The 21,609-nt window shown below is 55.1% G+C and overlaps 1 protein-coding gene across 12 annotated transcripts in view; it reads left to right on the forward strand.

Annotated features, from left to right (window-relative positions):
- The window catches only part of DNM2 (dynamin 2), a 75,621-nt gene that overhangs the window by 22,361 nt on the left and 31,651 nt on the right, over nt 1-21,609 (forward strand). For all 12 annotated transcript variants that reach the window (XR_005057278.2, XM_037003503.2, XM_037003507.2 and 9 more), the window contains exons 2-6: nt 4,350-4,423; nt 13,797-13,946; nt 15,077-15,280; nt 17,913-18,011; nt 21,430-21,590. Coding sequence is in view for 11 of the 12 variants with exons in the window: in XM_037003503.2 (XP_036859398.1) it covers nt 4,350-4,423; nt 13,797-13,946; nt 15,077-15,280; nt 17,913-18,011; nt 21,430-21,590 (688 nt within the window). In the remaining variant the exon portion in view is untranslated. The remainder of the gene's footprint in view (nt 1-4,349; nt 4,424-13,796; nt 13,947-15,076; nt 15,281-17,912; nt 18,012-21,429; nt 21,591-21,609) is intronic.

A 21,609-nucleotide genomic window follows, 5' to 3' on the forward strand; every position in this document is an offset into this window, starting at 1 on the left:
TCAAAGGGCTCCTGGTGGGGCCTTGTGCTCTGTTCAAACAACAGTAAATAAACAGCCTGGGCTTCTCATCTGCCCCTGGTGCTACCTCCTGCTGCCCCGTCCCCTCCCTGCCCCCTACTCCCCTCTGGAGAGCCCTCAGCACCTGCTAGGGAGATGTGGCCTAATTTAAAGCTGGGAAACTGAGGCTCTAAGAGGGCAAAGTGACTCGTGCCAAGTGACACAGCCAGCTGGTGGATGGGTGACATCTTCCCTCCCACAGATGGTGGGTCAGTGCCGAGAGAGGGCAGAAGCCTGCCCAGAGCCACATAGCTCATGGTGACAGAGCTAGGCTTTGACCCCAAGCCGTTGGCCCCTGTCCATTCAACAGATGTTTAATGAGCACCTGCTGAATGCCAGGCACATTCTAGGTGCTGGATATCCAGTGGTGACCAGGCCAGTAAAGAAGTCCCGTCTGGTCACAGGACGAGACTTCCATTGGAGACCATGTTGGTGGGAGTGTGAAGGGACATGCCTTTAAAAGGAAGGGGTGCAGTCTACTACATCTGCCCTGGGGCGGTGGGCAGGGCCTGTGGGGAACAGCCCCCGCTAAGGCTTGGAGGTCAGAAGTGCCAGAGAGAGCCCAGAGGTGGAGGATGCAGAGGTGGGGCTGGAGGCCCTTAAATGGGAAACCCTGTCAAGCCTGGGATTGATCGTGTGGCTTCTTCAGGAGGGAAGCCTGGAGCCTAGGTCTTTGTTTTAGAATGATAACCGTAGAAAACTGGGGAGGAGGATGGATCAGAGGCGGCCTGGGCTAGGCTTGGGCCTGGCCTGGGCCCCCGATTAGAGACTAGGTGCTGAAATGATCAGCTGACACTGAGTACCTGCTGTGCGCCCCGGGAACAGGATAGACCCAAGACCTTGTCCTGGGACTGATATGCGGGGAAGAGACAGATAAGTAGGTAAGTGACATACAGAATGTTAGCAGTATAGGGAAAAAAGTTGGAGGGGCAGGATGGAGGCTGGTGTTGGAGCTGGGCATGAGGGTGGGAAGGCCCCCTGGGGCCGGGTCATTTGAGCCAGCGCTGTGGGGTCTTGGGGTGCCTGTTTGGTCCCCAGCTGCCCTCTGGGGTAGGTGGAGTTATCCCGTCTTACTGGCCAGGAAAGTCAGACCAGAGAGGCAGGAAGCACAGCTGCCCGTGGAGCCGCTGCAAGGAGAGGAGGGGGCGGTGCTTTGAGTCAGAGGGAGGGACTTGGCGACAGTAGGATGTGGGCGGGAGCGGCAGGAGGAAGCAGTTGACTGAGACTTGCAGGTCACTTCCTGATAAGCGGACTGGGTTCTGGGCAGAGCCAGGCGTGGGGGAGGCGGTTTTCTTTGATCACCCAAGCCAGGAAGGCGCCGAGAGGGCCCCTGCTGCTGTGTGCCTGGGAACCCTGTGGGTGGGCCTTAGGGCACCGCTGGATAGGTGCCTCCTCCCCGATCCCCTTGCGGATTTCTGCAGAGCTGCTTTTGGGAGCTGTCCAGGCCAAGGGCCAAGGCTAGGAGTTGCTACCCTTTCTAATCAGCAGTCCGGGAGCTTCTGGAAACCCAATCGGACAAATCCCAGGGCTCCCCGCACTGGCAGCCTGCCGTGCCTGGCCCCACGCACCTGCTCAGCCGTGGCCTCAGCCTTCTTCCCTCAGGCGCTGCCTCCTGCGCCCGCCTGTGTCCTCCACCCCTCCTTCCACTGGCCCCCAGGCCCCAGGCCCTGAAGCTCTCAGAGTCCTCTGGTGCACCACAGGCCTTCATGTTACTCTGAGGCCCTCGTTGTCTGTGGTCTGTGGTGTGACCATTGTGCTCCTGGTGCCTGGTCCCCAGACCCGCGCAGAGCAGTCACAGGACAGCCCGTGCCGCACCAGCGGCAGAAGGCTCGGCCCTGGCTGGGAAGACGCTGGTGACTTAAGATGTGCCGACTCAGAGGCTCAGGCCCATGGGTTTCAGTGCGCGTGCCCACCCCTCCCAGACGCCGAGTGACCTGGGCAGCTGCCTGGCCTCTGGGCCTACCTGCACCTGGACAGTGGAGCTCAGACACCATCTTCGTGGGCCTTGTCATGGTTAAATGGGTGAAACCCACAGAAAGTTCTCAGCTCTCTGCTTGGCATACAGTGAGTGCTTGAGAATTGTTGCCTACTCTAAAAATAATAATTATTTTGTAGTTAGTAATCCACGTGGATGATGCAAAGCTCAGAGATGTTCCCGACAGGCCCAGCCATCCTGGGCTCTCTTTTGTTGCTTTGTTTGGTTCACTTCAGTCACAAAACACAAATACTCTTCTGCTCCTTTTTCCGCCTTACTTAGTACACCCAGAAGGCAGTTGGATGTCAGGAGATAAAAAGCTCTTTTTCTGTGTGGCTCAGCCATCATGTACTTAATTAATTTCCCCAGATGGGCTTTAATGTATAGATCTGAGGTAAAAACACAGGGAAACCAACAAGGTGGCTATGTTTCCATGGGCAAATGTTAATGGACACCCTCTCTGTGCTTTCGTATCTGCTTCTGCGTGAGCTTGTTCTCCTGGACTTATTGGTACTTGTGACCTTATTGAGATTTAATCTAGATTTGGTAAATTGTCCCAATCCTAAGTGTACGCCTGATTAAAAAAAAAACAATGCCTGCACCCTGATAACCACTGGACAGATCAAGTTAGAGGGCATTGTCATCATTCCAGAAACTTCCCTTAATGCCCCTTCCACAGCAAACTGACTGCTCTGATTTCTATCTCCAGAGACTAGTTTTGTCTGTTCAAGTTCAAGCCTACTGAATGACTCAGAGAAACAAGGGCATTATGTCTACAAAAGGCACGTATGTGATATTCATAGCAGCCTTATTCCTAATGGCCCCCAACTGGAAAGACCCCAAATGTCCCATCACCTAGAGTATGCATGAATGAGCTATGGTCCATCTGTGCCACAGCACATGGGTCAGCCACGGAAAGGACCCACTTCGGGCGCACACACAGCGTGGAGGAATCGGACAGATGAAGTGTTGGTGCTGCATCCACATGCTGCTTCTGGGCTGTTCGGTCATTGGTACGCTCAGCCCATACGAAGGGGTGGCATAGGAAGGGGTGAGAGGCACACACACTGTCACCGCTGCTGGTGGTGATTGTGTCAAATTCTGTCTGGCGCTGATGGTTTCTGAGATGCCACGTCTCTGATGTGCAAGGTGCCTCCTGTCCTTGCTTGTGAGCCAGGTGGCCTGCAGCTGCAGGAGGGCCAGGGCCAAGGCCACTGTGCTTGAGAGGTTACGGCCCCCAGCAGGCCTGCGGTATTCCTGGGAGAGCCTGTCATCTGCTCTGAAGGGGTGTTACTCTCCTGGAGATGCCGGGATGCCCCCTCTGGCGAGGACCATGGCGAATAACTGACTTCGGGGTCCAGTGACCTGCACATGGCCTCCTTGCTGTTTCTCCCGCCCTGCCCTCTGCACCTTGCATGTAGCTGGCCCCTTATTCCCCGTGAGAGAGGCCTTCCCTCACCATCCCAGCCCCCCAGCCCTCATGTCCCCGGAGTGGCCCTCTTCTACAGTTCCCCAGAAGGGTGTGGGCTGACCTGTTGTGTGGTCACTGCCGTGTCCCTCGCACAGCCAGAGGAGGCGCTGCAGAGTGTGGTGGCACAGCCCACAGGCTGACGGGGTTGGACTCCCTCATGTCTGGTGTATGGTGAGGGAGTCTGCCAGGCAGCCTAGGCAGAGAACCAGCACCCTCCAGGCACCCACGGGTGTTCCTGACATGGGTAGGGTGCCTGCTGAGATGTTGCGATTATCGTAGCACTGAGGAGCAGGGCGGCGCCCCTGGCACTAGGCTGGAGACCCTGGGATGCTACTATCTTGCCATCTGTGAGACACACGCCTGCCAGGTACAAACTTGAGAGAATCTAAACATTTATGTAGGTGCAAACCTTATTTGAAATTCCCTGAGCCTAGAACCTATCTCCATTTCTCCATTTCACGTGAAATAAGCAAGAACCCTTTGCGCTGCTTTAATGTTCCCAGATATGCTGCTTCTGCCCCAGTGCCTGCCCGGGCACCCCTGCTCTTGCCCTTTCCTTCCCAATGGTCTGCGGTGGCTTCTGCTCTTCCCGGTGAATCCACATGTATTAGTGTGAGTCGGCGCAGGTAGTGCCCAAGCATTTCCATAGCAAATACGTGGGGTGTATTATTTTCTTAAACAGCTCTCCTTGAGGATCATTCACATACTAGGAAATTCACCCCCGTGAGGTTGGCGTCTTTGCTGAGGTCACCCACCTTGCAAGGGAGATTGCTACACCATGTGAGGTCACACTTCCTGCCATGCAGGCCAGCCGCATGAGTAACTTCTGTCCCTTTCCCCCCACAGGGACTTCCTTCCCCGAGGTTCAGGAATCGTCACCCGGAGACCTCTTATTCTGCAGCTCATCTTCTCAAACACAGGTACAGTGGGATCACCCGCCGTTGTATCGGCGAATAAGCGCGGACGCAGTATCCAGCAGGAGTGAGGGTCCAGTGGTGGAGTCATGCGTCCTGGGCAGTCACTTGGGTGTGAATTCATGTTTCCCACTTGTGTGGGGAGCTGCAGCTCAGTTCGGTGAGCAACCACATGCCTACCGCTAGTGTGCTCAGCCGTGACCAAGCCACGGTACAGTGTTTGCTTGCTATATTGTAGCTGACACATTCTTGCTGACTGCTTTCAAAATCAGAAACAGGCATTGTGACACGTCAACCTGAAGTGCTTCATTCAGTGTGCCTCTCCTTGGACCCCCTCCTGTGGTCATAAAACCACACCCAAGAGAAGTCACCACTCCTGCCTGGTATCTGGTGCCCAGGCCATACTCACATTGCCAGCTGTCCCCGGGTATCTTCCCTGGCTGGTTTAACAGCTGCTCAGTTCAGTTCCCCGCTACACTCCTTGTCACGTCTCTTCTTTTTATTAGGGCACCATCCCCACCATTTCTTCTTTAATCATGAGTGACTTTTGGGAGACACCCACCTGTTGAATTTGGGAGACGCCCACATGTAGCTTCTTTTCTGTTCCTCCCTTGGTGTGCTTGGTTTATTTCTGTCCTTCCCTCACAAGTCTGACATGTCTCCCACCACGAAACCCACTCGGGCCCCCTTGGAAGGCATCTCAGGTCAGAAGCCTGCAGGGAGACGGTAGCTGTCGCAGGGCGCTCTTCTCCCCGCAGCCCCGAGGCTGCTTCCTCACTGACCTGGATCTTCACTCAGAGTGCGCCAGCTGCCCCTCATGGCCCGATTAAACACCCCCACACTGGGAAGACTGAGGCTTAGCCAGGTCACCTGCCTTCTTATCGGTAGTCCTAGGTCAGACCTCAGTGCCCCCTGTTGTCATTAAGTTCGGCTCCGCCCGACCCACCTGGGGGGGCGTGGCTCCAGCAAGAGGCGGCAGCAGATTGGCCCAGCGCTGCCTTCTCGTGAGCTGTGCCACGCCACAGGCCACGGGCCAAGCAATGGACTGCCGTCTCTGGGATCCGGTGTCCACTCAGCTGTGCCCGCGAGGGCCCTGCAGCAGTGCCGGTTTCAGCTGAGAACTGATCAGGCACACAGGGTTTGGCCCATGCGTTTCTGCTTCCCGTTCAGCAGGTCGGGGGCGGGGCAGGGGCATGGGGCCAGTGGAGAGAATCTGCATTTTTAGTGAGTTCCCGGCTGATGCTTAGTTTCTGGCCCCTGGTCACACTGGGAAAACCTCTGCTCTGGTGGGTAGGGGCTATGGACTCTGACTGCCCAGGGTCAAATCCTGAGTCTGCAGCTTACTGGTGGTCTGGTCCCTGGAGAGAGACCTCTGCTCATGCTGTGTTTCCTGTCTGGACAGTGACAATAATAGCACCGCCTTTGTCGGTTGTCATGAAGGCCCCGTTATTCAGTACACATCCTGAGAACAGTGCCTGGCGCGATGGAACCCTCCCTGCCGTTTTGTGCTTGCTGTCGGCCTGTTCAGGGACAGCTTGCTGGGAGAGCAGGTCAGCAGGCTTCCTACACTGGAGGGTCATGGGCTGCGGCCACGGCAGGAGGACACCCCCATCACTTCCATGGTGGCTGTCACCCAGCCGTGGTCCACTGAGCACCTCCCTCCACAGGCTTGTTGCTGGGTGCAAGCAGTGAGCAGGACCAGGACTGCTGCCTGCCCTCCTGGCACCCCCGTTAGTGCCAGGGAACAGGACAGGAGGTGTGGGGCAAGACCAGAAGGGAGACACGTTGGCCTGGTCCTCGGCAGATGGGAGCATGTGTGTGTGGGAAGAGTGGGGTGTCAGGTGTCATGGGGCTTCTCTGAGGAGGGGATGTTTGAGCAGAGGCTGACAGGTGAGTAGCGTGTATCAGGGAGTGGGGAGCCCTGCAAAGTGGCATGTGTGAAGGCGGGGAAGTGCAGTGCCCAGAGAGCCCTGTTGGAGGAACTCAAGTTCCTTCTGGGCCGCGGGGGGAGAAGTACATGACAAGTGCCAGCCTTGTGGGAGCACTGAAGGCGGGAACGTTGGGGTGCGCATCTGCTGGTGCCCAACCTGGATTCCTATTGAAATCGTCATTCCTGTCAGCCTCAGTTAAGAGGAGGGAATTGAGGCTTCTGCGACTGTCATCATGAGAGCCCAGCCTCAAACTCGCTCTTGGGGCTACGCTCTCAGGCTGAGGTGTGACTTGACAAGATCCTGTGGTCACTGATGGCAGGGGCGGGGGCTCTGGAGGAGGTGGGAGCAGTGCCCAGGGACAGGTGGGGTCTGGGCAGCAGCCATGGAGATGGAGACATAGCTGGATCCTCTTGGGCTGGGAGTGGGGGTGGGGAGAGGGGCCCTGGTGTCCCACGTGGGAATGACCCTTGCTGCATCCCAGCTCACGCCCTCCCCTCTCCTGACTATGGCATTTCCAGTCTCTTACTGCTCAGCCGGACGCTAGGGAGGCCGCATGGGTGTCCTGCAGGCCCAGCCTGGTGGTCAGGCTGAGAAGGGGGAGTGTGCTGGCAGCTGGATCTGCTTTGGGCCAGGGGCCAGAAGACATTCTAGACAGGAGCAACAGCATGTGCTGAGCTGTGAGGTGATGCTGGGAAGGTGTGCGGAGGGGTTCAGGCAGTTGGAGGGGGTACTCAGGGTGGGGAGAGACTGGTGCAGCCCACTGGCCGCCTTGAGGAGGGGCAGGTGGGGAGCCCAGGGAGAGGTTAGCCTGGTGCCAGATGAGGTGGTGGGGCCCGGCCCAGGGCAGCGCTGGGGGGGTACAGGGCCATGTACAGTGACCTCGAAGTGGAGAGTCCAGGCACCAGTCGCTGCCGAGGCGCGAAACAGGAGGGGTGCCCAGGCTGGGGAGATGGGTGGGAGGCAGGCAGCTGAGGAGGAAGGGAGCCTCAGGGAGTGTGGAGGGCAGCGATCACTGGGGCTCCCGGGCCATCTCGGGGCTGAACTGAGGTGTGTTACTCCCAAAGACTGCTGTCCGGCTGGGTCTGGGCCAGACTCTGGGTGGGGACTCTGGAGCCACGCAGCCACCTCTTACTGGCCAGGGTCTTGGGCAAAGCGGCACCCCCTCTTCTGTGCCTCAGTTTCCTCATCTGTAAAATAGGGGTTATGGTATTGCCTCCCTCAAGGCCCTGGTACCCCACATGTCTGTGGCATGTCTCCCTCCTCCTTTGGGGACCAGAGTCCCACATTGTGGCTCTGAGACTGGGCTTAGCCCTCCTCTCTGACACGAGTGCTACCTCCCCAGTGGTGTCCGGCTTCTAGTCCAGACTGGTCTCAGAGCCATTACTTTTAATTGGCTTAGTTTAAAAATTACCTAAGACCGCAGCCACCAGGAAGTTGGGTGGCTCGTGGGTGCACTGTGCTTCCCCTTGGGAACCACCCACCCTCTGGCCTCGTAAACCCTGCGTGCTGGAGACTGCCCTTGTGTGGAATGTGGATGGCCAGGGCCTCCTGAGCCTCCCCTCCCAGCCTGGACTGTGCCATAGCTCACAGGACCAGAGAAGGGATGTCAGAACTTGACTCTCTGCCTCCTTATGGAGGCTGTGGCCCTGACGGGGCCTAGCTGACCTCTGGGACTTGTATCCTCCTGGTCCCCCGCTGCAGCCACAGTCTCCTGCCTCGCCCTTAAGCCAGCTCCTTTGCACCTGCCTCTGGGCCTTTGTCCTCACCCTGCTCCCTGCCTGGAACCCCTGCCCCTCCACCTCCTGTCCTGGGGGGCCTTCCCCCACCCTGTCTCTGCTCTCTTAGTGTCTCTGCAGCTCCTGTATGTGCCTTCATCCATTCGCGTATCTTCTTAATGATCTCTCCTCCTGAACGTGAGTGCTGCGAGGGCGGGGACACCAGTCTGCTTTGCCCACAGCTGTCCTGTGTGTCGCATAGGGCCTGGCACCTGGTAGGTGCCCCACCCCATGGGGCTGCGCCCCTTCTCTCCCCTGGAAGGTGGGTAGGGTTGTTAAGGACTGTTTCTCTAGCACCTTCCCTGGTGAACCTGGCCCTGGCAGGGCCCTTTCTAGAAAGCTGATAGACTGCAGCTTTTGGGGCACAGACCTTATGTCTGGATGAGGAAATCAAACTGGGAGCTGGCAAGGGTCAGGCTGGGAACTATCACCTTGTCCAATGAGTGTTTTTTGTCCACAGCACCGAGAAATTCTCCAATTCTCAGTGTACATTAACCGGATGTCCCACAATTTAATTCAGATCAGGCACTACCTACCTGGAAATAGCATCAGATCGCACAGGGTAAGGGGTTAAGGGCTTGGTTCCACAAAACTGGCCTCCCCGACTCCTGACTGTGCCATTCACAAGTCTAGCTTGTCACCTGTACTTCTGACCTACCAGCTGTAGATCGGAGGTTCCCAAGACCCCCTCCTTGTTTAGTTAATTTGCTAGTGCGGCTCACAGAATGGAACTCAGGAAGACAGTTTACTTACTAGATCACTGGTTTACTATAAAGGGATACAACTCAAAACAGCCAGATGGAAGAGACACATAGGGCGAGGTGTGTGGGAAGGACACGGAGCTTCCACAGCCTCTCCAAGCACCCCCACGTGATCACTGGGCTGAAGCGTTCCCAGCCCCAGCCTTTTGGGTCTTTATGGAGGCTTTATCACACAGGCATGATCGGTTAAATCTTTGGCCACTGGCAGTTGATTGAGCCTCCAGAGCTCTCCATTCCTGGGAGGTCACAGCTGGGACTGAATGTTCCACATGATTGGTTCCCCTGAAAACTGCCCCCGTCCTTAGTTGCTTTCCAAAATCATTTCAGTAACATACACTCAGGTATTTGAAAGGGGCTTGCTATGCTATTAAGCCGCCTTTATCATTCTTAGCAGTCGGGACATTCCAAGGATTTTAGAAGCTCTGTGCCAGAAATGGAGGGAAGACCAGACATTCATTTTTTTTTTTTTTTTTATCAGTATCACCTCTTCTCAGTAGCAGTGTGTTATAGAATATGAGATGTTCACAACTTGTCTCCAATCAGAGGTAGGTCGAGGACCAGACCATGTGGGGAGATGCCTCGTGCTTTGCCCTGTGTGGTTGGCTGAAGGCTCCGAAAGTGCCTCGCGATTGGGTCCCTTTGACTGCGTCCTCAGGGTGTCCCAGGTGTTTGAGTCCGCTGGTCATTCCTCCTGGGCCTCGTCCCAGCCCAGCGTGCCTGTTGACTCCCTGGTAGGGAAGGCAGACTGCATCTCCTGCTGCCCAGAGTCGGCCTGGTGGTCTGGTCTTGGGAAGAATGGGGCAGGGATGGGATATGTTCCCAAAGACTGGGGCAGAGTCCTCCATGCAAGCCCCGAGACCCTGAGGCCAGGCAGCTAGGCTATTTGTGAGCCTCCTGTGGGCCCTGCACCTCAGTGCTGGGATCTGCGCGGTCCCATTTCACTGTGGGAAAGCTGAACGTGCTGAGACGGGCTGGGCACTCCCCACTGCCTTTCTTCTCCCTGCCACCAGCCCAGATCACGCTGTGGTACCTGACTCGCCCTCTCCAGGCCTGCGGGGTGGGCAGAAGGCTGGCAGACCCAGCAGAAACTCGGCATCGCACAATTCTTAAGAAATGCTAGCAGGCATGTGACCTGGTCCGCTTTTGGGTGGGGAGGGTGCCTTAGGTTCCTGCAGGCCTCCTCAAGCTCCTGTAAAGCAGAAGGGTCCACAGACCTCGCGAGAAGCCAAGCCCGAGGGGACCGTTGCCTCTGTCATGGGGCTGCTTCCTCATGCCCTGTGTGGCATGTCCCCCAGAAGGTGGTGGCACACACTTGTCACCTGCCTTTGTGAAGGGCCCGGGGGATGCCCAGGGTGGGTTAGTGGTGTGACTGCTAGACGTGGCCATTCATCCCTTTATTCCTACTGTGCTCCAGGCCTGGCTGAGTCCCACGGAGTTGCCAGGGACCTGCCTGGCCCCAGGTGGCAGTGAGGGGTGGTGGGGTGGGCATGGGGGTGGCCAGGAGCTGGCCAAACTGGCCTTGTTACCTGTGCACAGGGAAGGGAAGGTCTGAAAATGCTGGAGCTGGGCTGGGGACAGAGGTGCACGGCTCTGGGGATGGGGACAAGCAGAGCTGGTGGGGGCTTGGCCTTGGCTGCTGGGGAGGAGTTGAGAGGGAGTTTCCAGGCATCCAAGGCGGAGAGCTCAGCTTAAAGCCTCTGGCTTACTCTTTGAGACAGTGTTAAAGAAAAATCGTCTCCAGCATTCTAGCACATACCAGGCTGCAGAGTCCCGGGCTAAGCCCCCCAGCCTATTTCTCATGTTTTTATTCCCCTCGCAGGGAAACTGAGGCACAGAGGGGGTGCCTGGCCAGTGGACGACTTCCCTCCTTCCCCTGTAGACTCCCCTGGGTCCAGAGCGTCCTCAGGGAAGGGGAAAGGGTACCACTTCAGGAGATGGCGTGGGCACTGACTCTCTGTCCAGCTCTGTCTTGCCTGCCTCCAACCTCTTGGGGTGTGCAGTGCTGGACTCAAGCGGGCCATCCCCTCCAGGAGGTCCCTCTTGGTTCCTTCTGTGATGGGCTCTTTTTCAAGTGCCTATGGCCGCTGCTGTGACACACTTGTACAGTGTCCCATCCTTTCCATTAGACCAGGAGCCTGGCTCTGGGAGAGAAGGAGGGAGGGGAGGACAACAGGGCCCTGCCAGCCTCCACCCCTCTCCACTCCTCCTTGTATCCAGCTTGGTGGCCTTGAGTTGGGCCACCTTGTGGAAGCTGAAGCAGAGCCCCTATTTTCTTTCTGGTGGGTTCATTCAGTGTTGCATGTAGTTACTGAGTACCTGCTCTGTGCCCAGAGGGAGCCCTGGAGACACGGAGTGAGCAACACAGATTCAGACCCCTGCCCTGTTGGGTGGGCCTTCTAATGGTAACTACAGAAAATTCACAAGATGAGTAGGCAAACGATACTGGTAGGTGGCCAGGGCTTGGAGGGTCACAAGGCAGGGAAGGGGGAAAGACATTGAAGGTGTGTCATCTCAGATGGGGGCCAGCAGAGACCTGAAGGAGGCAAGGGAGGGAGCTGTGAGGGTGTCTGTGTGTTTGTGGGCAGAAGGAAGAGCCAGTGCAAAGGCCCTGAGGCAGGAGCAGCCTGCAGAAAAGTCAGTATGGCTGGAGGAGAGTGAGTTGAGGTCAGAAGTTGGGGGAAGGAAATTTTGAAGGGTCTTACAGGATATGTGGATGTATGAGGTGGGAACCATGGAAGGTTTTTAAGGAGAGGAAGGTCCAGGTCTGGCTTTAAGGTCAGTGCTATAGGGAAAGCAGGCTTGGCGGAAGCTTTTTAGCATTGATATTGACCCTGAAATCCAGCACATGGTTCCAAAGTGGTGAGGAGACCAGTTAAAATGGCAGGTAATGAGGGATGGGCCTGGTTGTCTCCTGAACTTTCCTTCTGAGCACAGAAAGTGTGGTTTCTGCTGCCCACTGGCCTGCTGGGGAAGAAGCTGTGGTTTCCTGGCACCATCTCCTGCACAACCTTCGTGAACATGAAGGCATGGCAGGGCAGAAGTCTGCAGGGAAGAGGGTCCGTGCCTGGCCCCAGCCTTTTCCATGGCTTCTGGAAAGGGGCTGATCTCTTGCTGGTGAGCCTAGCGCTTTGAGTGGGAGGTTTGCTAGGGGATGTTGGGAGACTATCCCATTTTGGGGGGCTGCCTCAGGAAGAGCAGCTGTTTCCTCTTCCCTGTACAAGGCTGAAGCATGACTGTCCTTGGGAACCGGCCAGCTGGTGGCCTCATTGCCCCTGCTTCCGAGTGGCCCATGTCCATGCCGGATGCTGTCCCCAGTAACCTGAGCCCACAGAGTTCCCCAACCTCTGTGGCAGAGCTTTGGAGAGCTCAAGAACCTGATGGTGGCCTCACAGAGGCCATGTGACTTGAGAGCCAGATTATCTAGGCTCCAGATCCCAGCTCCACCGCTGAGCTAGGGCTGAGTCACTTCACCTTGCAGGGCCTCAGGTTCCTCATCTGTGCCATGGGTGCTTACCTGCTTACCTGCACCTGGAGGTGCTTACCTGCCAAGGGGCTCGCTTATGAGGCACAAACTAGACCACCCGCAGGGCCAGGCCAGAGCAGGCAAGTGCTGATTGTCAGCCCTAGTGCGTGAGGTTATGGTGATGGGATGGCCAACATTGCCCTCATTTCTTTCTGCCTCGTCACCCCTCTGAATAGAGATTCTCGACCTGCCAGGCTTTCTCTGTCGGGACTCCAGCTCCACCCTTTCCTTTGTGTTTGGAAAGCTGCTGGTGGGGTGTCTCTGCTCTCGTTTATGCAGCCAGTCTGTGCACGTCTTTGCATCTCTGTGTCGGTCCAGTTCTTTGGGCCGTTTGCCAGTGTGACTTTCTTCCTTTTTTTTCAGCATCACTGCAAGAGCCAACAAGTCCCTCCCCCTACACACATCTGTGAAAATTCAAACATCCAGAAAAGTAGAGGAATGGTACAGTGAGTGCCTGCAGGTTCAGTACCTGCGGCCCGTGATGAACAGCTTGTGTTGTTTATCCCGCACCTGTGCTTTGGATTCTCCAGCTCAGTGGCAGGCCCGGCCTCGCTGTTAGTCACTCATTGGTTTCCCTTCATCTGAGCATCAGTACGGCTTTCAGACACCCTGGGCTCTGAAGGCGAAAGAGGCCTCTTAGGTGCCCTCAAGGCCCTGCCAGAAAGTGTTTCTCCAGAGGGGTTCATGTCTAGAGGTGCAGCCCCTAAACAGCCAGGTAGGACCATGAGACGGGCCTCGGTGAGGCCACCCCCGGTGCCCTCTATCCCTGACCGTGCAGGTGCCTTGAGGAAGGACAGCTGAGTCACACGGACATGTGCTTGGGGTCTCCAAGCTGGAGAGGGCTGGCAGCCCCTGATCCCACTAGGACAGAGCTGGCATCTCTTTTGATTGTGACCTACAGCAAAGGAGGTTCTACATCACCACCCAGGCAGGACTCAGCCCCACATACGACACCAAAGCAGAAACTTCATCAGACACACCTCGTGTATGCTCCCAATTCATGCTGACATTTATTCCATCCCATGCATCAAAAAATAATACATGCCAGTCACCCCCACCTGTTGCTTTTTTTTTTAACTCATAATATGTCATGATGTATGGTTTTGCAAAATCCTTCATGAGAACGTCGGTTCCGTAGGGACGCATCTATGCCACCTTTGTTCCTTGAGGAATCCCTGAGGTCTGGAAGGGGGCTCAGTCTGTAGGCACACCCCCTGCCCCTGGCACTTGTCATGAGAACAAATCTGTTGCTCCCTAAATTCTAGTGATTGTAACTGGCTCTTCACTTTTTTTGCTTGACAAATGCCTGTCCCAGAAATCCATCTGCACCCCCATCCACAACAAGACCACTTATCTTTCTCATTTTGAGCATTTTTGTTCCCTTTTCAGAATATGCCGAGTTTTTGCACTGCAAATCCAAAAAGTTTACAGACTTTGATGAAGTCCGACAAGAGATTGAAGCGGAGACCGACAGGGTCACGGGGACCAACAAAGGCATTTCCTCAGTTCCCATCAACCTGCGGATCTACTCGCCTCATGGTAGGCAGCGTGGGCAAGGACCCATTGTGTGTGGGGGCAGAGGAAAGCGGTCTCGTGCCAGCCATGGCTGAGGTCTGCCTCACGCTCAGAAAAAAATAGGTCCCCTCCTGTTTTTCTTCATGCGCACAGTCTCCTTGATCTGTATCTTCCCAATTTTGATAGGAACATGATCCTGAGAAATTGATCTCAACTCTGGGAAAAACACAGCATGCCGTGAAGGCTGTAAGGAATGGTGAGGACTGGGGCAAATTGGGGCTGTAGCCCCTATTCAAAGGAACAGCCATGGCTTGGCTCTCAGCCTAAGGCAGCCAGGTCTTCTGGTTCTTCCAGAGGAGCCAGAAAGCCAGACTTCTCTGCAAATTGTCCTGATATTAAAACTGCATCATTTCAATAGAGCAGCTTATGGTCACGCGCAGCCTCTGGACCAGAGGCGCACACTGCTAGCTCACACCGCATTTGGGGAATAGTCCGCCAGACTCCCAACTCCTCAGTATGGGCTTTTTGTGATGAGTCTTAAAAATTTTTTGGAAATAAATGATGCCTATACATGGCTCATATTAAAAAATTCCAAAAGTAGATACAGCAAAAACCCACCCTGTCCCCAATGTTACAATCTGTTTTGTGGTCTTCAATTGACACATAGTGTATGTATGTGTAAGCGGTTATGAATGTATACGTCTATTTTTCATATATGTGCATCTCATCACTTTTACTCAAATTGTAGCATAAAGTAAAAATCATTTACACCTCTGTTTTGTATGACTACATCTCAGAGTGTGTTTCTCATCAGAGTATCTTCTTTTTGTTTTTCATGGTTCCTTGGTAATTGAGGGCTAAATTTCTTGAGCCATTAGGAGCGATTCCAATCCGCAAATGCAAATGTCCCAATTTAAAACCTTATCCCTGAAGTGGAGTAGATGGAGCGATTCCAATCCAGAAATGCAAATATCCCGATCTAAAACTGTCACCAAAATAGAGTTGGGGATGGGCTCCTAGAAGGGCAGTTACTGGGTCACAGGAGACATCCTGAGGCCTGACCCCTTCCTGGCAATTGGGGAAATGGTGCCCGGTCGCCGCAGGGCTGTGCATGCCCCCTCTCCCCCACGCTCTGATGACCTTCCCCTTCCCAGTGTTGAACCTGACCCTCATCGACCTCCCGGGCATCACCAAGGTGCCCGTGGGGGACCAGCCCCCAGACATCGAGTACCAGATCAAAGACATGATCCTGCAGTTCATCAGCCGGGAGAGCAGCCTCATCCTCGCTGTCACCCCTGCCAACATGGACCTGGCCAACTCGGACGCCCTCAAGATGGCCAAGGAGGTCGACCCCCAAGGTAACCGAGCCCCACAGCAGCACGTGCCTCTTCCACACGCCTGGGAGCGTTCTGACTTGCCCAGCATGCTTGATTCCAAGTGATTGGCGTCTCTTTGGCACATGGCCTTCCTAGGAGAAGCCCTCCCACCAGGGCCAGCAGTGCTGGAAGGCATCTCCGGGAGGCCATGGTGTGGCAGTTTCTCCTGGGACAAATTGGTCTCCACTTGGCCTGCTCAGGAGAGGGAGTGCGGAGCGGAGAGCCAGGTCTCCCAGGGCACAGTCCCGATGAGTCTAATCCCACCTCTGAAGGTTACTAACCCTTCCTAAGGCTTGGTCCCCCTCTGTCAAAATGGAGCAGCAGTCCCAACTGAGAGGACCGGTGGTACCTCCCTAACGCCACAGGGGCCAGGCAGGAAAGGTGAAGAATGAGGGGTTAACCCAGCAAGCTGGAGGGTAGGGAGGAGTGGAGACTGTGGTGTCTCTGGCTCAGGGCTCAGGGCATTCCCGGTCAGACTGCTTCAGACCCATTTGTTCAGTAAATAGCAGTTAAGCACTTGCCGTGGGCTAGGCTCTGTTTTGGCCTCAGCAACCCTGCAGGGGATAAAAGCAGGAGGGGCCTTGCCACCCGGAGGCTGATACTCCAGTGGGGGGAGGCACAGGGCACTAAGCACATGGGACCGTTTCAGGTAGAGGTGGCGCTGGAAGAAAAGGGAACCTTTTGGGAGTGCCTGGGGTCAAAGGCCTGGGGCCTCTGAAGATGTGCTGTTTTAGGTAAGACCAGAATGATGACAAGAGGCAAAATCCAGGAATATAGACAGTGGATGACAGATATGCTGAGTGTGAGTCAAGCCTGGGGTCCCCGAGACACAGTGAGGAGGCGGGTGTGGCCGGCGCAGAGTGAGGTGGGGGGCGCAGAGGGGGTGAGGGCAGGAGGGGCCGGGGCCACTCGAGCAGGCCTGGTGGCTGACGTGGGTGGACGTGTGTGCGCTGGCAGTGCTAGAGATGGGGCAGAGAATGACACACCCTGGGATACATCTTGTACAGTGCCCTCCAACTGCCTGATTCCATAGTGGTTTGGAGGGGACAGTGAATAGCTGGGGGAACAGGCTCCGCGGCTGACACTTGCCAGTTTTCAACCCCAGCGGGTGGGCGGCGAAGGGCGGCTGCTGACAGCCCTTCCCTGAACTGGGCCACGCACTCCTCAAATTCCAGGGCTGGGTGCTGAGCGTCCTCGTCCCTTGGCAGACAGGCCACGCCAGCTCCCCCCAAAGGTCATCCCAGGTGCTCTTTGCCCAGAGGGGCCACCCCTGCCCACAGCCCCCCACAGCCTCCCCCCAGGCCCATCCCGTGAAATGGGGCACACCTGTGGTAAAGACACCACGGGGGCTTGATCAGCTGAGAAAACAGGAATGGCTACTGTTTAGCTCTGGTGGTGAACTTGATGCTGGCATTAAAAGTGTTTTTCTGCCTTTGGAAGGTATTCATAATTATTGCCTCCAAACTGTAAAAAATATAGAACCTAAAAAGCTATAGCTCCGCACCCCTTGCAGAGATACTAGTACCCACCCTTGGCAAACGTCCTTTCAGAATACGTTCTGCTACCCAAATCCTGTTTTTAAAATTAGGATGTTCCTTCCCTATTTTTCTATAACATGGGGGGGCAGTATTTTTCTACTGCCATAGATACATACGTTCATACATAGCCATCTACCAGGCAGCCCACTGTTGCCATTTCTTTATTCTTGAACATTTGGGTGGTTTCCGGTCTCATAAACAACACTCTGGTGAGACCAGACATTTCCAGTAGAGTCCACGGCCCCACACCCGTGTCCCCGGTCATATCCCTCTGCCTCGCTCTGCCTGTCCCCTCCCTCCCGGCACGATGTTCACCAATGCGGCTCTGTGGCCTCTGGAAAGAAAGGTGATGCCAGCTCCCCCTCTCACAGCTGGATGTGAGCAGGCAGGGGCCCTGGGGAGGGTGCAGCTGGCACCCCTCAGTGCCCACCTTAGCGCCCCCCAGAGATCCCCTGGGCTTCCATCTGTCCCCTGTGCATCACACACATGTGTACACGTCCACACGTATGCATGGCTGGCATAGAGGTGGCCCACGGGCATTGTCGAGGCAGTTGACTTGCAGGTGTGTGGCTTTGCCAGAAGGAGTCCCTGATTCTGGGCAACTTGGGGTCAGGAAGAATTCAGTAGAACTTTTGAGTTCAGTGGAATTTTGGCCATTTAGGTGAAAGGTAACCCTGGAAGGTCGCCACGGGTTCCCGCGTTACTCTGGGTCTTTGCCTGAAATTTGGAGCCCAGCATGGAGACTCTGACCTGGGATTTGAGTTTCCATGAGGTTCCCCCCAGCTCTGCAGCCGCAAGCTGCTGTCACAGATCATACGAGTGATGACGGTGGTGGCCAGTAGCTACTGACTCAACGTTTGCCACACACCCCGTTTATCCTAAACAACCCCCTGAAATTGGTGTGACTCCTGTCTTCATTTGACACGAGGGAAACAAAAGTCCGGGCAGGGGATGTTCTGGCTTGTCTCAGGTCACACGGCCTGCCAGTGGGGACCCCAGTTGGACCCCCAGGTGGCCTGGTCAGGGAAGCCCTTGCTCCTTCCCCACGGCCCCCTCTGACCGCTGGGCTCTTCCAGGCCTGCGGACCATTGGCGTCATCACCAAGCTGGACCTGATGGATGAAGGCACCGACGCCCGAGACATCCTGGAGAACAAGCTGCTGCCCCTGAGGAGAGGTGCGCCTGGGGCGCTGCTGGGCGGGATCCCTGTGGGGCCAGGGCCGCCTGACGGCCGGGAGCCGGAAGCCGGGAGCCCGGAGCCGGGAGGTGGGAGCTGGAAGCCGGGAGCCGGGAGCCCGGAGCCTGGAGCTGGGAGCTGGGAGCCAGGAGCCGGGAGGTGGGAGCCGGGAGCCGGGAGCCAGGAGCTGGGAGCTTGCCCTGGGCCTGAGCAGGATCGCTGGTGCCGCCTGCTGTTTTAAGCTGGTATTTGTTTTTGTCCCTATCATTACTGAAACCTCTGAGACCTCAGCAGATGCCCGGAAGGACATGTACCTACCTTCACCGTCCCCTGTTTCCCCACTGCCCCCCAGTCGCTGCTTTTCCACTTCATCATAAACCCTCCTGATTCCCTCTCCCTCCATGAACATAACTTTCTTTTTCTTGTGATCTATAGTTCACTTTTTAATTGCACAGTTCACCCCTGCTCATTTGGGGGCATAAATAAGCACACAGGAAAAGAAAACCAAACCCTTACACACCCAGCTTCCCCCACTAGTTAGTACGTGTGGCCCTCCTTCCGAACAGCTCCCCAGGGTTTGTAGCTTTTATTAATTCTCATACTTGCTTTCTATTACGAACATTTGCAAACAGTCCTGAAAGAGGGAAAAGTGGAGGGAGCTCCACAGGCCCTCCTTGGGGATCAACACCGCCCAACTGAACCCCCCCTGCCCTCTCCTGTCACTTTCTCCCTTGGTGACATCAAAGCTCATCCTGGGCATCCTATCATTTTACACGTAAAGATCTATGTTTCTGTTTGGACAGCTTCCCCTCCAGCCTCTTTGTTTTTTGTATACCATTTATTTGTGGAAGAAACTAGATGATGTCTCACATTCGGGACCCGACCAATCATATTTCCCTGTCAACTGGTAGTTAGATCTGGACAGAGCCCCGGTCAGGTTCAGGTTCAAGTTCAGGTTCAGATCTTCTGACAGGAGTAGACTAAGTATTTTTATTTTCAAAAAATGAGAATAGCAAATGTTTATCATCTGTTATGTACCAGGCACCATTCTGTACGCTTGATGTGTAAGAGCTCAGGTCATCCCAATAACAATCCCCCCCAATGTGGTGGCTGTACTCTCACCCCCATTTTATGGATGAAGAAACTGAGACACAAAGAGGCAGACATCCCTTGCCCCAGCTGACAGAACTGGGGAGTGGCGGAGAGGGTTTTGGACACTAGCTCTCCAGCTTGATGCTGTTTTGTGACTGGCTTTTCCATTTTACGTAGCAGAATAGTAGGACATTTCCCCACGACAAGTAAATATTCTTCAAGATGACTTCGAAAGGTCCTATGAAGTCCCTCATATGGGGGTGCCTGGGCCAATCCTCAGACCCCATTTGTTGGACAGCTAGGTTGTTTCCTGTTTGTCGCTGTGGCGTGGTGTTGAATATTCATCTAGGCTGTTACTTGCTTTTTTAGGCCATTTCTGCCCCTCGTGCTTCCCATTCCTTCCCTCTGGGACGAGCTCTCAGCTGCGGGAGCCTGCTGGTGCGGTCAGCACAGGCTAGACCTTTTCTTATTGTCCTCAGGGCTTCACTTGGATGTGTGGGATGGGCATGGGGAAAACATTCATGCCCCCCTCTGGCCCATAAACCTGTTTGACTGCAGGGATCAGGGGCTGAAGAGCAAATCCAAATGACAGGTTTAGGAAGGAGGGGTCAGTGCTCGAGAGGGAGGCAGACCCACCTGTGCCCATGCCATCCACCAGCCACCCGACCCTGTGCTCCCTCCACAGGCCTTGGGCCACCATCCTAGATCCCCAGGGATGCTACCTAGGCTCAGCACTGCTACCGAGCGGCCAGCTGACCCGGCTTCCTCGCTTCCTGCCTGCTCACTCGCTGTCGCCCTAGTCTCCCCTCCTCTGCCTGCCTGTTTCCAGGAAAGGCGCTCCCGTCTCCACTCGCGCCTCCGGCTTGTGCCCTCAGCCTCTCTCCCTCAGTGTTCTGCCCAGGGCTTTTGGAATCCCTCCAACTGGATCCTTTGTCCTGGCCTACAGGAGTTGAGAACTCCTGCGCCTTCAAAGCAAACAAAACCAAAGCCACAAGCCTGTGCACCTCAGTCCCTGCTGTGTCCTGCTCACGTTATACGCTCGGTCGTGCGTTTGGGCTCCCCCCGATCTGGGTTCACATCTTGGTTCTGCTGCTGATCCTCTCTGCGACCTTGGGCAAGTGACTTCAGCTTGGCCTGCCCGAGTTTCCTCATCTGTAAAGTGAACCTGATGACAGATACGAGAGGATGTAAAGCAATTAGTTCTGAACAAGACTTGGTTTACTGCAGGCAGGCAGGCGCTGCTCCCCTCCTCCCCAAGAGAAACATGAGACAACCCTGCTGAGAGAATGGGGTGCACGTATATGCATTTATCACTTCAGGCCTTTTGCCACCTGTCCACCGTCCATCTTCTGAGCTTTAATTGTATGAATTAACAATAACCCCACCTGTTTATTGAGCACTTTCCTGTGTCAGCCCCTAGCCTTGACACTCGTTACTGCACCCATACTGCTGGGTGCCTTGTGTCCATGCTCGGGGGCTCCTGGCCAGTCTGGCTTTTGGAATGCCATCCCCCTCTCTTTATGTCCAAATACTGCAGATCTTTTCTTCAGACTCACATTTTTATCCTAAAAATAGTTTTCCATGTTCAAAAAAATCCCAAACTGGTACTGAAGGCTATTTTGAACCCTTCCCCCAAGTCTCAATTCTTGAGTACGCACAGTCAACTGTTCATTCTGTTTCATTCAGAAAATTTGAACACAAATACAATCAAAATAACCTGTATTTTCTTCCAGTGCTTCTAGCTTGGTGTTTTATGTGTAAATCTCTGATCCCTGGAGAAATTAATTTTGATAGGCACTCAATTTTGGTGTCTTTAATAACCAGGCTTTCCTGCCAGTGAATCTGAAGTATTAGCTGTTGGTTCCCACCCGCTGCTGGCTGGGTGCAGTTTTGGACTTTCTGACCTTTTCCGTTCATCTCTCTGGACTTATGTGCCCCAGTACACCAGCCTTTGCAAATGTAGTAATAGCTTTAGGGTAGGTTTGAATATCTGGCAAGATTAGCTGTCCCCCGGTGCCTTGCTTTTTGGGATTTTTTCTTCTCTCCTGGCTTTATAGCTCAGTTTGTGGATACCCACCCCATCATGCCTGGCTGGATGTAATCTCCTCTTCCTCCAAACACTTTTTAGGACTGTCCTCTGCCTTAGGGTTCTCCATGTTGTTTCTGAGTAATGCCTGTAGCTTGTGACCCAATCTGTGACTGACCTGTAGGTAGGATTCCTGTCTCTGCCTGCACCTTGCCCAGCCCTGCGCCTGGCCCACCGTGAGCATCTGAGCACCTTGGCTTGCCTGGCACTACCCTTGCCGTGACCCTCTCTCTCCACAGGCTACATTGGCGTTGTGAACCGCAGCCAGAAAGACATTGAGGGCAAGAAGGACATCCGTGCGGCATTGGGAGCCGAGAGGAAGTTCTTCCTCTCCCACCCGGCCTACCGGCACATAGCAGACCGTATGGGCACCCCACACCTGCAGAAGGCCCTGAATCAGGTATGGCAAAGGTTCTGTG

This window comes from Manis javanica, chromosome 13 (assembly GCF_040802235.1).
Source record: "Manis javanica isolate MJ-LG chromosome 13, MJ_LKY, whole genome shotgun sequence".
Lineage (NCBI taxonomy): Eukaryota > Metazoa > Chordata > Mammalia > Pholidota > Manidae > Manis > Manis javanica.